The sequence below is a fragment of the Tinamus guttatus genome, unplaced genomic scaffold, assembly GCF_059628265.1.
Source record: "Tinamus guttatus ecotype Peru unplaced genomic scaffold, ASM5962826v1 Tinamus_guttatus_pri_ptg000489l, whole genome shotgun sequence".
NCBI lineage: Eukaryota > Metazoa > Chordata > Aves > Tinamiformes > Tinamidae > Tinamus > Tinamus guttatus.
In genome coordinates, this window is record NW_028289023.1 from 2,353,818 (window position 1) to 2,371,265 (window position 17,448).

General features: G+C 40.5%; 1 protein-coding gene across 6 annotated transcripts in view; it reads right to left on the reverse strand.

Annotated features, from left to right (window-relative positions):
- The window catches only part of ATXN7L1 (ataxin 7 like 1), a 99,711-nt gene that overhangs the window by 22,113 nt on the left and 60,150 nt on the right, over positions 1-17,448 (reverse strand). For 3 of the 6 annotated variants that reach the window (XM_088533203.1, XM_088533199.1, XM_088533198.1), the window contains exons 4-5: positions 8,692-8,914; positions 1,171-1,454 (exon numbers count right to left, since the gene is read on the reverse strand). In XM_088533203.1, coding sequence (XP_088389329.1) covers positions 1,171-1,454; positions 8,692-8,914 — 507 coding nt within the window. Of the gene's footprint in view, positions 1-1,170; positions 1,455-8,691; positions 8,915-14,456; positions 14,582-14,838; positions 14,993-15,207; positions 15,301-17,448 lie in introns of those variants that run through there. The other 3 variants (XM_010219400.2, XM_088533200.1, XM_088533202.1) reach the window with 3 other exon arrangements.

Here is a 17,448-nt window from a genome sequence, read left to right on the forward strand (position 1 = left end):
CCTCTCATTGAGGACAAAAATATCTTTTCAGCTGTGGGGGCAAATTCCCTCCTCGCTGCCCAACTCTTGGCATGGGAGACAACATAGAGGAAATAAGAAGGAACTTTTCCTGCAGAAGAGGAGGCAACAGCCCCTTCCCAGCCAGTGCTCCTGCCACGTCCCCACCTGCCCGAGGCTTTCCAGGGCATTCCTGCATCCTACACTGCTGCCTCCATCCTGCTGCTCCTGAGAAAGAATGAGATCCCAACTCCAAAGATTTCTTACTTTGCTCATGTATGAAGTGGAGCAGAGATAGTTTTATGACCTGCAAGATTTCCCCTATTTTCCTAGAATTTCTCAGGATTTACAAGCAAAATGAACATTGTTAAAAAAAAAAAAATAAAGAATGAAATTATGATTTGGTGAATGATGTCATCTTAGAACAAAAGACAATTGCCTTGCTGTTATTAGAACCAATATTTCATTCCTTCTCTTATTAGAATGAAAATTGCCTTGTTACAAATGGAAATCTCCAAGCGACGCACACTCTCGAGTCTCATCCCTTTTAAAGATGCAGCAATGCAAATTTATTTGCTATTTTCAGAGAGCAAGATTAGCCTCTGTATTTCTTCACAAGGCAGTTAACACTTACATTTAGAAAATGTTTAGTACAGGCCCAACATTTAATGTGAAAGACTGATGAGACACAAAATGGGCATGAATATTTCAAGTGGTGGAAATTACATTTTGCAGTGGAACTGTCTCTAAATGTTACAACAATGTCCTAAAGCTCAACTTCTCAACTTGATCATTACTGTACTAGGAATTCCAGGATCATCACTCAACTTAGGAATTTTCCTGTCTACTGTAAATAGATTCAAATTATCTAATCAGTTAAAATGAGGAGGCTACCTGCCTTTGTTTTATTGAATTTATTCCCTCAAAATTTTACATAGAGCATGTTGGCCATCTGAGAAATGCATCACACTCCCTGATTTAAAGCTAATAGAATGTGTAATTTGGAAATATTTTACAAATGGGAGTTTGAAAGCTCTTTATTCACATATACAGAATAGCATCCCACATTAAAGAACCGAAACAAACCCAACCTATAGCATTTTATTAGTACACTGTTTCTAAGCTGTAGAAACAATAATGAAGAATGATGAACTACCTCAAAACATCACTCACCTGAAAGTCTTTTGTAAGGCTTGTTACTGCTTTTAGTGCCATTTTGGTGTTTCTTGTCTATTGATGGAGCTATGATTCCTTTGCCGTTCAGAATCTTTTCTGGTGATGGTGGCACTGATTTAGATGTCAAACCAGATTTAACCAAAGTTGGAGCAGGTATGGTGGATGAAGAGGCTGAGGAGGAGGTGATGGTGGTAGTGGTTGCAGAATTCATTTTGACATTGGCACCATCTGCCTTCACTAGGTTAGGAATTTTCTCTAGACTGACTACTGGAACAGGAACACTGCAAAACCAAAGAAAAATCTTCAGGTTGTATTTTTTCTGTACCACAGATTTACAGCTTCTTAACTCCCTTCCACAAATAGAAAACCCTTTTGATGCGAGTGAGATATCATCTTGGGATTAAATACTAAATATTATACTAAAATACTAAAAGTACTTGATATCATTTTTTGCTATTACTGGCTCATACCTAAATGAGTAAATGTGCAATAACTGCAGCTGCTTTTTACCTGTGCATAACTCTAAAAGCAGATGTCTTGTGCCTATCAAGTAAAATTGTATTTACCCCTCCTGACTGATGCAAACCCAGTGAGAAAAAATTAATTTAAGATATAAATTTAGAGATCCAGATGCCTGGAGCTTTAAGCCTGGGTTTCACTGGAGGCTGCTAACAGAAACATGTCACTTATTCCAGGGCTCCCCATACACTGTCTGCGCAGCCGCCTTTGCCAGACACTTGACTAATTGCCTTGCAAGCAGATTTACACACTGAGCATGCAAAAGCTGCAATTTTGAGGGTATCATTCCACACCAAGTAGAAAGGAGAACTGCAAATTGCCTTAAATATAAATGCAATAGTGACGTTTACAAGATGAAACAAAATCCTCATCTAGAAGCATAAATGTGTTAACAGCCTTTTCCTTCTCAATTGCAAAGCTCCTTCATAATTTTAACCTCTGTGATTTTAATCCCAGGTCTAAAGGCAGGAAAACTGGACAGAAACCCCACTTGCCAGCTCGCCCAGATGGCAGCAGTTGCCTGTTTGTGCTGTTTGGGGCGTCCCTCCCAGTCGCAAATCCCACCTCAACTCAGTCTTTTGAGCCTGAAAGATGGAAAGATTTGGGCCTTCTCTGTGTTCTCTATGGAATTTCTGCTAGGAGAAAAAGATCATAACTCTGACAGGGCTTTCTCCATAGGAGATCCTTCAGAAACATGGGAGGAAGTATCCAAAGAAACTCACGGTCTGATCTTCGTGGCATGCTAAAAAAATTCTCCAAAGCAGCTGAATGGAAAGGGCAGGGGCAGACTCTCCTGTACTGCAAGGTTGCATTTGTTTGCTCTTTATATCCCATGCTAACAGAGCAAAAAGCAGGAACTATTATAAAAACAATATGCCAAGAAAACGAAAGATTTATGCATCAGGACCTAATCTGTAGGTGGAATTAAATCATCTACAGCTTTCACGTCCTGCAGTATCGTAAGTGCAGAAGGCACTGATCAGGAAGCAGGTCTGAGCACAGTATAAGCTACTGCACAGACTAGTAAGTAACCAAATGTGTAACTTGACCAAAAAACAGGATTGCAAAACTGTTTTAATAACAATGCAAACATGAAGGTGTGACAGAAGATTTTTTTTCCTACTTTTAAGACTACTCTGAATTTGTTCAGTTAAATGACAGACAAATAATAACAATTTGGGGTGATTAAAAAAAAAGATTAAAAAACTCCCCGACAACTAAATTTTCTGAAAACAGAGTTTTTAACTGTAGGTCAAATCATTTTCCTATGTAAAAACAGAGCTGCATGTATCTTCATTCTCAGTTTATAAGACCTGTGTCTCAATTCGAAGCAGTAACACATGATGGAAGGGTGAAGCGTACGAGCTATTCCTGTAGAAAACACAGCTAATATTAAACATATGGTCAACAGTTGATCTGTTCTGTAGTTTTAGCCAGTTGAGCCCTAGCATGGATCTGGACCTGGATCACAGTGCTAATGAACTGCACCATGGGAGGAAACGGTTTGGTTTAATTTTGTTACAAACCAGCAAGCAAAGCTCAGGAGAAGAATACTTATTCATTAAAATTTTCTTGGCAATGTAAAGAGGAAAAAGAAAAGAAAAATATACTTTAGTATTATAAAACACATATACTACAGCACTGCAGACACTCTACAGTAAATTAGAGATTTTACAGATTACAGATGATAACTTTTGTTGTTTTTGTTGTTTAGATATTAATGCTGAAAGCAGTATTCACTATGGAACCCTAGTTTTACCTTGGCATAATTAAAATAAGGATGAAGTGATAAATAGACTGCAAATTGGAAGCTGTGTAAGACCAGTGACATTTGAGAAGGACAAAAAATAAAAAGATAGCAAGCGCTCATATTTACATTTGATGGTTGAAGAGAGTTCTTCTAAACTGAGGATTATGTTGAGTCAAAATTGAGGGTTTCTTTTATAAGTTCATTAGAAAAATAAAAGAAACTAACTCCTATATTAAAAAAGAAAGAAGTATTTTTTTTTGCAAGGAAAGCCTATGTAGGTTTAATAAGGACAGCAAATAACAGAAGAAACAAATAATAAAACGATATACACCAAACTAAAAAAGAGCAAGGGCACAAACAAGTACAGAGTACGGAGTACAGAAGATTACCAAAAACATGTCAAAAGAAAAATCTGGAAAATTAAGTTTACTGCAAACAAAAGAAAACTTAACAATGCCAGTACCTAAAGGAGAGTAAAACTGTTATTAGAAATAAAGAAAGATAATAAAAATAAGCAAGAAATGTTCAGTAATTCTCTTATGCTAGGACAGAAGCATGATAACGTACTCCAGTCTGGTAAAAGATGCGTTTTTGTTTCCTTCTGCAATTGTAAATTGCCAGCTTAAAAAAAAAAAAATCGCATAAGCAGAGCTGGATAACATATCCATGAATTCTAAAGCAGCTCAGGAGATATTTGGTGTAAGCATGCAGATTTCTGATTGACTCTTGGAATATTTGGCAGATTACAGAACACTAGATAAGGGCTGCTGTTCCAGCCCTTGCAAAACCTTGAACAAGGCCGTGGAAGGAATCAGGCACAGAGAATAAAAACCAACCCAGAAACAATTCATTCACATGGTTGTGCTGAAAGCTGATCTGAGCAAAAATCTGGTTTCGCTTTCTGATGAGGATACAAGTTAGCCTGACAAAGATAACTGTCAAAATGTTCCAGGCACTCAGAAGGCACTATAAAATACAAATAAAAACAGCATAAAGCAAATGTGAAACACGGAATTAAAAACAAGTTTTCAGATATTCACGACTCGGTAAGGATGCTTCCTAGTGGGGCATTTAAAGCACCATTGCTAACCCCGACACCTCATCCGAACGCAGAAATAAATGCAAGATTGCTGCTGCTAACATCTGCTGATGGAGCCAGGATAAAGCAAAACAGTGAAGAACAAAGACAAGGCAGCTAAAAAAAGGGATCTAGAATGTTTTGGAATATTGACTTACTTAAGCTGTATTTTCCTACAACAAAAGGAAGGTTATATGTGAAAAAAAAGCCTCAACAATCTCAGCAGTCATCAGAAGGAAAAACATACTGGAAAATAGTGACAAGTGTTTAGTGGCCACAGGGGATAAAGAATATGAGCTTTTACAGTGTCATTGTGACAGGGGGGTTAATGTGGACATACACTTATATAAGAACTAGTAAATATCATTAAGGAGCAAATTGACTTTTCACATGTCCTTGGTTATACGGATCCTGGGATATTCTTCCCAGTTTGCTGACCAGATCCAGTATGGATCCATTAGAAGAGAAGCAGATAAAGGCTGCAAATACACTTGATGGCTACAGAAATGTTCTATCATGACAATCTTCAAAAACTCTAACTTCTTCAGGTAAGATGATTGTCTTCACACAAATGCATCAACATTAGAAACTGAGAAACTTAGAAGTTTTGCAGAGAGAGACAGTAACCAATTGGAAGAAAAATTTAGTGGGTCATCCAGCTAACCATGTTATGCAAGATAAGATAATAAATGTCCTTTTATTTTCTTTCTCATGGTATTATGCTTACACAGTGCTTATTAGCTCCTGTACCAGAATCCCTGACAAACTTCTGAGGAGGACATTGCTCATCATTTTATTCCCAAGAATCCTAGTGCCTGTATCTCACAATACTGGGGTTATTTATAAATGACTGTCTCCTTAGGACCTGTATTTTCCTGTCTTAAGGCTTTATTAAATTACTTTTCCTTGCAGCCACCTGATTTTGTCATTTTTGTTGTCCTCCACAACAGGATTCATTCTAAAAATCTCAGCCATGTGTTCAATTCTAAATTTCATTTTCTTCAAATTAATACGAAAAAAACCCCAAAATATTTAAAAAATTAAAGCACTGTTCTTCATTTCTGAAATTGCCTACAGAGGCTCTAAAATGCAACTCAAAGTATCCGTGGTTGAGTGGTTAGAATATTTAGCCCGAATCAACTCTGCCGCATTTTGTTCTCAATTCCACGTTGCTTTAGGAATACCCTTACATCTTGGCTGGCTTCACTTTCTCAAGTGAAGTGCAAATAATGGTATTTTCCTATCACAAAGAAATAAAATCCATGAGATTATTAAAAAAAAATCCTTTAAAAAATGACATTACTAATTATGATCAGGCGATTAAGCCATAGCAATACCTTTGTGGTCTCGTTTATATTTAGGAAACTGGCAATCTTTCTATACATGTTGTCAAAATGCTATAATTTCCACGACATTTCCTTCACTTTCAGAGTTTCTTGCAGGCAATGGCAAATCCTCTGTACCGTGCAGGTAAAGGAAATTTCCTTTAGCTGGTCCCACAGGAAGAGCTGCCTCTAGCACTTCTCCCTAGCTTTAGACCACCTTGGAAACGTGGTGCGGGGAAGCAAATGCTCTTGGAGCAACAATTCCTACCCAAATTCCCATCCATGGGGCTCCTGCTCTGCTCCTTCTCTGAGCACTGCTATACTAATAGCAGCATGGATACACAGAAAAAAAAAGTCAGAACTGGTAGGTATTTTGCATAATGTGTTCAGAGTAATATTTCATTCCATACGACGGCAAAAAAGTACTGAAACAGCAGCTACGAAAATTAAATAACCCCTGTCTCCTCCACCTGATGGTTCAGTACTCAGAGCGCTCGTGGAGGAGCTCTGAGACTCTAGGGGAAATGAAAATGAGAAAGAGATACTGGGCGGTGCTTAAGATGGTGATTTGAGCAAAGAAAGCCATCGTTACAGATGACATAATTCCTCATTCGTGGTCATCTGGTAACAGCTTGGAAGAACCTGTGTGACCTGTGTGTGAATGGGACTACAAAACAAAAGCCTTGAATAACTGGAAGCTTTTGAGGATGATAAATCTCGGCTTACTTGGGTATGTGATGAATTATATATGCATTTCTCAAGACAGATATTGTGTCAATGGAGTATTTCTTTCTAAAAGTAAAGTAGGTGAAATTCTATGGCTCATAAGAGTAATTGAATGGCAGATTATAATCTTATCTTTAAAAATAAAATTTATGAATATGAAAATCAGAACTATTGTCTATTTTCTGGAGCTCTAAATAGAAACAATAATTCACTAATGGAACAGGAACAAACTCCTAGCAATTGCTGGCCTGCTGTAACCTGTAATCAATCAGACTCATTTTTTAAAAGGTCATCAGATCTAAGACACTTAATATTAAATTTTGAAAGTTGATTTCCTTGATCTCCAAATTTTGTATTGTTAGTGATTTGTTATGTGAAGAGTACAATATCTGTGTTCTTCTATTTTCCCAATGGTAAACAAAAAACGCAGTATTGTCCCTCAACAGACCCAAAAGATTTCAGCAATTAACAGCTAGAACTGCTGACATACTCAATGCCTTTACTATCAATAAACATTTGGGATGTTCTCAATAAGGGGAAAAGGAAATGCTCAACTATCTCGTCCCCTTTTGGCTTTTGTTGACCGACAGATTGCCATCTGTTGCCAAAAAGAGAGATGCTCTTTAGAGCATCTTCAGAGCTCTTTAGAGAAATTCAGTCAGTAGGCTGAAATGCAGATACCAAGGTTGCTGCTTGCAATGCTGAGATGGCAAACAGGTCAATATTGTTAATACTTTCAGGTCATTTTTGAATTTCTTTTTAATTAAAAAATCTCTTGTATGAAATTGCTCAAACACTCACAAAAAGTTCAGTCAAGAGAGTTGTTTTCTTAGAGCAAATGTAGCAGTTGTGTCTTAATTAGGTTCTAGTCTCACTTGTAAGCATGCGCATGTTAAAGAATAATTCCCATTTTCATCAATTACAATTCATAACTGTCTAAAATTCTTATCATACCTATAGATATGGCAGATTCAGATGTATAGGAAAAGTAGATTTTCATCAAGTTTGTCCCAATACAAGGTAAATTCTACATCTGCGCAGAAGCTGTTCTCTTTGAAACCACAGCCAGTAGAGCACAATGTTTTAGAGACAAAACATGGTCCATTATTTCAACATAATGTGAGTTTATGTTTTGCCTTATTGGTGAATTGTTTGGTTTAATTATTTACTTCTTTAAGGCAGCTGCATTCAGAAACCCTACCTAAAATCACAATCTTCTTTTGCTAGGTATTACTTTTAAAAGAGAGAGATCCTTACGCAATAAATAGATAAAATGTAGGGAAAGCAAAAAATGAAGTCCTACTATCTTACATCTACAGACACAGAGCTGAGGCCAAAGAGACTAAGTCATAGTAGTAGCCTGTGCAGAACCAGGAACTGAACCCAAATCTCTTGAGTCACCAAGCTAGTGACCTAATCACAAAGCATAATTCCTGTAAACAACCAAAGACAAAACAGTTTAAGGCATAAAATAGTGACCTGATTATGCTCTCATTTACACTTCTACAGTTCTACACTACCATAATCACAGGAGGACGGGCCTAGCAGTTTCAAAGCCTGGATATGTATACACCACAGTACATGATGCAAGACTTTAAAAACAACTACATAGTGATTTTTGGAGACAGAACATTCTTCTGTATTCTTAAAAAGTATCAAACATTATAAAAACACAGAATAAGCTCCAGCAGCAGCTGGCTTTGAAGATAAACGACTACAGTCAGTAAGTTTTCATGAACATCAGCTGAGACAATAATTATAAATGCTACAAAAATTACCCTGCTGTTTAAATGCATCAGTTTTAAAAGCCAATATTGTCATGTCAGATGGACCTTCAAGATAACAAACTGGGTCACTTGCTATAAACTTTTTACACACATCTCAGAAAAGCAGACATATGATGGAACATTAATGAAGTGAATCATCAGCCTTTCTTCCTCTTCCTAGTATTTTTTAAAATCTAAAAACATCCTATTTTCATCCCCTAGGAAATTTAGAGGCTTAAACTGCAAGCTTAGAAAATAAGAAAACACAGAGTTTTGCGATGCTCATGAAAATACAGAGATACTTTTTATTTACTGAGAGCAAACAGCTTGGCTATCTGTTATTTTGGTACTCACCATGGTTTATCCCGTGATACTTTTGAAGGAAAGACTGTGTGCTGTTTGCTACTGGAGGTAAGTAGATTGTCTTTGGGCGTTTTGAATGGCTTTGAGTTGCTGCTGACAGGGTTATGGCCGCTGATACAGGATTTCGGTTTCATTTGTACTAGGGATGTCCTGGAATTGCAGGCTGGAGAAGCTGGAGAAGGGGAAGGTTTACACATTGAACCGTGTCTTCGTTCTGCAACAGAAGAAGAGTTACATTACAGCATTTCATAGGCCAAAAGGGGGAAAAAAAAAAAAAAGAAAAAAGAAAAAAAAGAAAGAAAGAAAAAAAAGAAGTTGGGGAAGGGAGAATTGTGCCTCTATATTCTAGTCACAATAATTTCATCGCTCCAGAGAAAACTAATTGATAACCACTGTGAAAGTGAGCCTGCCAAAAGATTAAACCAAAGCAACTCGGTGAAGTGCTCTCAGGAATATAAAAATAGTGTAATAGATGCTAAGTAGCACCGCAAATCTCCCAGGAAATTTCAGTGAGACGTCTCAAGGCATTTTGCAAGCAGCAAAGGAGCCCCGGGACATGCGTGAGGAGGGCGTCTCGGCTCTCGCACGGAGCATGGAAATGGGAGGCTGCCTCATGTTCCCAGATGACTTGGTGAAAATCTCTGCGACAGACACAAGATTGCTGATTTTGGGACTCACAGTTTGCTTTATGACCCTCTTGCTTTAATTTTAATGGAATGCTATAAAGAAAAAAATACAGGAGACTGGGAAGTAGCTAAAGGGAAACAAATCTCTTCTAATGAGACAGCCTCCAAGCTATTAACTGAACAGAGCTCTATCTCCAACACCAATCAAGGGAAAACTCATTTCTGTTCCAGAGAGCAGGCAGCAAGCGGAGAAGAGCAGAAAGTCTATGGCCAGTTAAAGCCACCGCGCCTGGAGGACTGGCACTTGCAGCAGAACTGCTCACTCCAGCACTACAACCTGGAAAGCACCGTGAGGAGCAAGGCCTTGCTGACCCGGAGCTGGAGGACCAGCTGTAAGGCAGACTAAAAGATTTGGGCTCCGTTATCATTTTTATATCCAAAAGGTCTATCCCTGACATGATCCCTGCAATAAACATGTTGATTTAAGGCCAAATTGTTGATTTGGCCATTATTTTTGTTACCAAAGCCAAACTTCTCGTGGGGAGACCTGCTGGCGCTAGGCTGAGCGCTGGATCGCAGGCCCTGCCAGCGCCAGCTCGAGCAGGGCTACAAAACGCGGCCCGGGAGCAGGGAGGCCGCGCGCCCAGCACCAACGCACGCGCTTCTGAGCCCAGCAGAACCCAAGGGAAAGCTCATTTGGAGCTTGCACATTTTCCATTAGCCAAGAGCCAGTAGCAACCTGCTGCTCCAAGAGAAGGTTCTGCAGTTGCACCATAATCCAGACACTCTCTCTGGTTTGGTATTTCAAGGATAACTTAAGAATTTTTTTTCCTCCACAAAGAATCAAAACAGGACAATTTGTGTGGCATCTTCACAAGTACAAACTTGCCTCCAGCAGAAAGATTCATCTATAATTCATTTGCAGCAGGCAAATACCTCAACAACAACGAGAAGTGCTTAGAAATATATAAATATTTCAAGTTGTTCTTAATGCAGCTCCAACGACTAAATACAAACATTTTCTATTCAGAATTAGGTACTTTGTATCTTCCGATTCAGAGCATTAATTATAAATGCTGAAGTCTCCCCAATACTTCTCCACATCTGAAGAACAAAACATTCTTAATTTTTTTAAAGAGGAACAAGTAGCTCCCCCAGCAAAACCACTGCCAACTGCCACTGCCACTTCTCACACTGCCTCACACCTCAGCACACAGCCTCGGCCTTAAAACGTCCTTCCCAGGACTTTCATTTCTACTTCTTTCACTTCAAAGAGGTGGCAAGAAACATTTTAGATCAGCATCTGCTTTGGAAGTGCAAGAGTTCCTTGTTTATTTTATTTTATTTTTAATGTTTTCTAATTTGGTATATTTTATTTAGTTAAGTAATAGCTACCAGCTTAAGATTTAGGAGACTTCTCAGCAACTACTTAATTTAAATTTCAGTTACCTTAATAAAAATACAAATATCTTATGTGAAATGTTGCCATTAATTTCTTGAGGGCTGATGAAAAGGGTGGGCTACAGAACCGGCAAAAGCAGGCTGGATAGAAAGTGAAGCTTTGGAAAAATCATGTTTCTCAGCTACAGTCAGGATCGCTTACTCAAACCTCACTGTGGCTACTGGTTTGCTCAAGTTTGCTGCTTCCTAGTACTCTGCACCTGTGGCATCTTCCCTAAGGAATATGAGGAAGGAAATGAAATCCGCTATCCTATTGTTCAAATTAGTATCCGGGGAAGACATTTAAGGTACTGACCATCTCACATTGCATCTTAAGGTCATCAGAAGTATCACATACCACAGTATTTTTTTAAGAGTCCCTTTATACTCAATTTTATACAATCTAATGCTCATTTTTTTTCTCCCCATTGTAACTTTTTCAAGCTATTAATTCCCAAGAACAAAACCGTGTACTAACATTGTATTAACGCTACAATATATAACGTCAAATGATAGAAAAACAGTTATAATATGACAACATAATGAAGTGCATTCTACTGTTTTAGACAGAGCTTACGTAGAAGATAGGGGAGGGAAAGATTAATAGCTCACTTATTTTATCAGCAGTGTGTCAGAGCAGTCATCATTCTCCTCATGTAACCAAGACTGCATTTTGGGAATCTGGGTATTACCTGCATTAGGCAGCACCTCTTGAAATTTTCTAGAAGCAAAGCAGAAATTAAGAGCACTGCAAAGTCCCATGGCAGAAGGAACACAAGTAGCTAGTATCACACAGCCGTTCGTATTTGCCAATACACCTCAGACGGGGAAAAATGCTGAGTTTACTTGTGATAGTTAAAATCACCTGAGTGTTATCAGGAGAAGGAAGCAGCAGCTGGCAGGGAGGGTGGCTGTGCAGAGCCAAAGGAGTAGCTCCCTGAAAGAGGGTGGAAAACCCCTTGAAAAGGGGTGGAAAACCAGGGCTAGAGCCAGGCAATGGCGCCTAGAGGATCTGGGGCTTTCTACAAGGAAAACCTTTCAGAGAAGATGATGAGAAGTGGGGGAAACAAATCGTAAAGAACCAACTATTAATGGATTCCTTTCCAGGAACCGTTACATTGGCTCTCATTTTCCTCTTAGTGCACGCATGGTGGTAATTCAGCCGTAGGTATCGCGTAACAACTTCCGAAGGGAAATAACAGGAGTGTTTTCTCTAGTATAAATAGTAAACCAAAAAATCGCATGAGCTGTAACAAATCGATGGCTAAACCTGGCTGGCTGTGCTTCACGAATGAAACCGAGGTTCCTGGTCACACTCTGGGACACAGCTATTCTTGAAAAACTTCTACTGAGATGCCTAGGGGTGGTTTACCTATACGCAAGGAATTATATTCACAATATAGGTATATTATACCTATATAGAAGGGTATATAGAAGGGCTATACAAAAGCAGATATGCAACTAAAAGGCATTTGCACATCAAATACATAAAAACAAACATTCACACACTAACACTATAAGAATATAAATACTTCTCTGTGTAAAACGTTCTACACATCTTGGCGGTGCATGTGCAGGCAAAGTAGGTCTAGCAGGGCAAGGGAATTCAAACACGCATAAGTGTGGATATGGCTGCTGCTGTTTATATCAAGAAATGGCATATTCACTGCACACAAGTCAGCTTAAAATAAAATGTAACTTTTTGTCCCTAAAAACACGGAAAAAAACCTTGCAAAACCACTAGTGTGATGATTGTCACTCACAAAACAGGAACCTAAATAATACAACAATCTGCTTTGCGGAACCCTGTGAGTGTACAAGTTTAAAATAGGAAAGAAAGCTTTACCAATTCACTTAAATACTTCCAAAAGGATGTTTACACTCTGCATAATGAGCCACATAGATGCCTGAAAAAAAAATTAAAAAATAAAAAAATCAGCCTACTAACTGCTGTCAAATCCACCAGCAGTGAGAACACAAAGTTACAACCCTGTTTACAGCATTAATCCTCCTGCACCTCTCAGCAGTCTCAGAGCAGCCGCTGACAAGCAACATGTGACTGCCGGTGTCAAACAGTTAATGCAATAATGACATTAATCTCCGAGAACAAAGTTTAACACTCTCCCTGAATTCACAGCGTTTTTCTAAAGAACCAATTTCAGATCAATATTTGTTATTTTTTCTAGTGGGTGCCAAGATTATAAAAGGTCACTGCATTTCTGTCGGCGTGGCATGACACATTCCACTAAGCCACATTACAAACTGTGCATTGGTAACTTGCAAATGATCTTAAAAGTATTCCAGGAGATTCTCCATGTCCTATGGAAACATGGATGCAATCCAACTTTCCCAGCCAAATCTGAATTGTTTGCTAGATGCGAAGTCCGTATGTTGGCTGAGACTTAACAGTCCCCGAATCTCCCGAACTTCTCGCTCCTGTCTTCGTACTTCCTTCCTCGTCCTCCTCCTGCACCCTGCGCAGTGCAATCCTCTACCTCTCCCAAAAATTTCTGCCGTAGCTGCCAAGGTCCTCTAAGTCTCCTCAAGTCCTTGATTCCATTGGATCCTCCTTGACTGGTCACCAGGGAATATGAGCAGCTGTTTTGCAGGAAACGCCACATCTCCTTCTAATCATAAGCAAAAAAGCAACGCAATAAAAAAGCAACACCAGCTCCAGTTCCACCAATACAGCGTGTGGGAAAAAGAGGCTAAAATATATTCTGAAGTAGCAAGTTTTTTTCTCTCCTACGTGCTTTTGCCTTGACTCTTTCTCAGGCAAGATCAAGCACCTCCTTAGCTCACCTCAAAAGACAATGACTGAACATGAAACAGGCTGCGAGTAAAATACGCCAACCATATGTTTCCAGGTGGGTTGCAGTAGTTTTGTTCCCCAGAAATATCTTTTTTATGATACTAAAACTGCAGTTTTCTCTAATTTGGACTAGCCCATTTCATCCAAATCCATCTCTACCCAGCATGCTCTAACCAAAACTGGTCAAATCAAGTGAACAGTTTTTGCCCGCAGTCAGTACCTTCTCCATGGGTGAGATGTAAAGAGGGGAAAAAACAATCATGAGATACCTTGAGGCTATCGAAAATCGTGCCTTTGCTCTTTGAGATTTTTTTGCAGGTAGTTGAGCCAGACAAAAACCCCCCTCTGATGCTGTCAGGAGGGACGCACTGAACGTTGTCAGCAACAGTCATTCTGAAACGCAACTCGCGCTCAATGCGAGCCGACTTCCTGCATACAAAGGGCCTAAAGCAAAAATTGGTTCTGTGTTGATCCGTGAGCAACCCAGCGCCCCTGTGTTAAGGTTTAGAGCTTCGTATCACGTTTGGTGAAAGCAAACAAAGCCTAATTGCTAAAACCAGGCACGGAAGGAAGTTATTTGCTGCTAGCAAACAGCCACAGTATAAAAAACCTCAATTCAGTGCTGACGTTCGTCACAACAGGTTAGTTTATAGCCATTTTACTAGTGATAATATAAACTAACCAACCAGGCTGTCCTGAACACAACATTAATAGTTTGCTGTTGGTCATTTAAGGTATTTAGCCACACGTTGATGAAAAGGGGTGTCTCATCCTCAGCGTGGCCCCGCTGCAGCCGCACACAGCTGCCGCATACGGGATGTCCCCCGGGGCTTTTGCTGGAGCCCTCCGCGGTACCAAGTTGAGCAATGTATACTTACAATTTCAGTAAATACCGAGTGAAGCTCTCCGCCTTGTGCTATCCCAGTTCAAAGTTTTAAACCGCGCTTGGCATTAATCCTGCTAAAATCCAAAACAGCAGGAGAAAAAAAAAAAAAAAAAAAAAAAAACGCATGCCCAAAAAGCTGCAGTCAGCGAGCAGAAAATTGGACAACTGAACGCTGGCAGAAATGTGTCATCCTGCAGTAACTGGCAGCTGGTTCATAACAAGAGTTCACAAACACCTTGTAAGCACTTTCATTTTGTAGCCACGATCTTAAAAAAAAACAACACAACCCAGCGCGTGAGGCAAAGCAAAAATAAACTTGGATTCGTTTCTAACGAACGACGGAGTAACGTCGCGAGCCCGAGGGGTAACTTTACCAGCTCGTTTGGCAAAACACTATTCCAAGCCCAGCTGAGAAAGTTTGGAAGCGATATCCGCAAGCTGTTCCGCCCTCGCGCTGCGCAGGAAACGGCTCCGTTGCTTTCATTTTGATACTTCTTGTAACCCGAGCGAGGGAGGAAGGTGCAGGGAGCGCAGCCCTGTGCCGGGCCGCTGCGTTACGGCTCGAATGACATAACTGGGAAATTACTGAGCGCTCAAACGAGCCCCGCTGCGCCCGCGCACGAGCTCCCGCACACGGAGCGGCTGCAGCGCGGCTCCATTTCGCAGAGCCTCCAACGGAGGCGGCTCGGCACAATTATGCAAAACATCCTGCGCGCACAAGAAATGTAAACGGAGCCACTTACGGCGAGGAGCGGGGCTGCCAACTTAATCTGATTCTACGGCGACTGTAAACACGGGCGCTGGGAACGCGAGGCGATTCCCGCTGCCGCCGCCGCGGATGCCGTCAGCGCCGCGACGCGCGGCGCCCAGATGACCCGCAGCAGCAAATACCCGCCGGCCGCGGGCGCTCGCCGAGCACCGGGCCTCAGCGCCGACCGCCGGACACCGGCACGGAGCCCCTGCCAGCGACGACGAGCGGGGAAATGGCGGCTTTTTTTTTTAATTGTTGATGTAGATGGAGTAGCTGCAAAAGTGAAGTGCAAAATCACAGGCGATAGATATAGCAATAGCAAGTGTAATTTTACGGGGATCTTTCTTTTTTTCTCTCTTTTCTATTTTCTTTTTTTCCCTTTTTCTTTTTTTTTTATTCTTTCCTGAACCAAGAAAGAAATAGGGTGTTTGTGTCTAACCCAGGAGGACAAGCCTCTTGTTTCCCTGAAAGATATTTTACTTATGGAATATATATATTTTTTTGCCAGCATGATTATACCAGAAATAACAGAAATAATGCTCAGAATATCTGTTACTCTGAAGTGCAAAGATCCTTTTAAAAATGGTCAATTTCTCCAAAAAGCCACAAAAACAGCATTTCCCAGAAGTTTTATTTCTCTTCCGCTGAAAACATTACCCATCAAAAAAGGGAAAAGAAAATAAATAAAAAATAAAGATCAAACAGAACTCCACGACACAAAAATGCTCCAAATAACGGGATTTATTAAGCTATACACAAAATATGGCCACTCATCCCTGCTTGCTGCTGCTGCAAGTACTCTGTGCTGTGAAGACGAAGCCCCAGCGTGGCGACCCTCCCGTGGGGCACGTTCAGCACCCAACAGAGCAAGGGAGGAGCGACCGCCTCGCCAGGGCGACCACAGCAGACTCCATCCCCCGCCGAAAACCCAGATTTAATTCTGCTGTTGAGGCCTATTGCTTCAGCTAGAAATGGGGACACTCATAATGATCTAGGCGATCAGCTTGCTTAAGAGAAGCGTGAGGTTTATGTGGGAATTTGGCACATTCTAGTACGACAATTCTGTGCGCGGGAGCAGTAGTTACCACCGGACACATTGCTACAAAACTAACACTATTTCTACCGTATCTCACACACTCCTCAGCTCAGTGAGACCAGTGGGTTCTGAGCAAGGCACAGATGTCCAGGCAAATGAATCAGCACCGACCACTACTGGTAAATTTCCCACCATTTTTGTCTCAGATGAAGGAAATGCATTATCAGCACTAAACTACAAAGCATAAGGGAGGCCACTAAGCAACAGTGCTCATGTTTGAGCAAAGGTGAGCACTGCAGGACAATCACCTTTCTGGGGGGATTGAAATGGGTGAGGAGAAACTTTTAATTAGGCTACTTGCTGGATGCCAAAAAAAAAAAAAAAAAAAGATAACTTTATCCAAGGCAGAAATAGAATGAGGATCAGCACTCTGGCTTCCTAAGCAAACAAATTTAAAAGCAACTAATTTACAGACTCATCCAAGAGTCTGACTTGAATATTTTACTCCATGGACATTTCTGAAAATGAAGAAAATTTGGTTTCTCTCCCCCTTATCCTCTGTATTTCATCACAGACCTGCTTCCTCAGCAATACATATTTGTCTAGACGTGCACCACAGGAGCTCTCTGGCAACCTACATGCAGGAAGCATCTTTCCAAGGTTATCAAATGTGTGACGTGACACACGTCAGTTGTCTTTGTCTGAGACTCCTTGTGAGCTGGACTGCAGTTTAAATATATGAGGATGACTACTTCCTATTGTGGCTGAGTAGGCTTTTTAAAAGGCTAGAACCTGGCTTTGTCCATGCCAGGTGCATGTCACCTCTGATGGAAAGAAGGAAAGTACAACAGTTTGCCAGCAGATGAGAACTGCCGCAGGTCAGTCAAGAGAGGATTACAAGGGGAGCAGCTTGGCAGCTAACAAGAGGAGGAGACAACAACTTTAAGACACATATTTCAAAGTGCACAGAGGTTATTTACAGAGTCAACGCTCAATTATTTGCCCTCACATTATGTGTACCAGAGAAGCAGCTCCAGCCAGGCTCGTTAGCTCAGGTGCAGCTCAGTGCAAATGTTGCTCTACGTCCAGGGATGACTTGGTCCGGAAATAACACAGTAACTTTCTTCCAGTGTAACACCAAAGTCCTTTCAGATATAAGCTGAGGATGCTTGGGAGGTCTCTGCATGGCATTTCCAT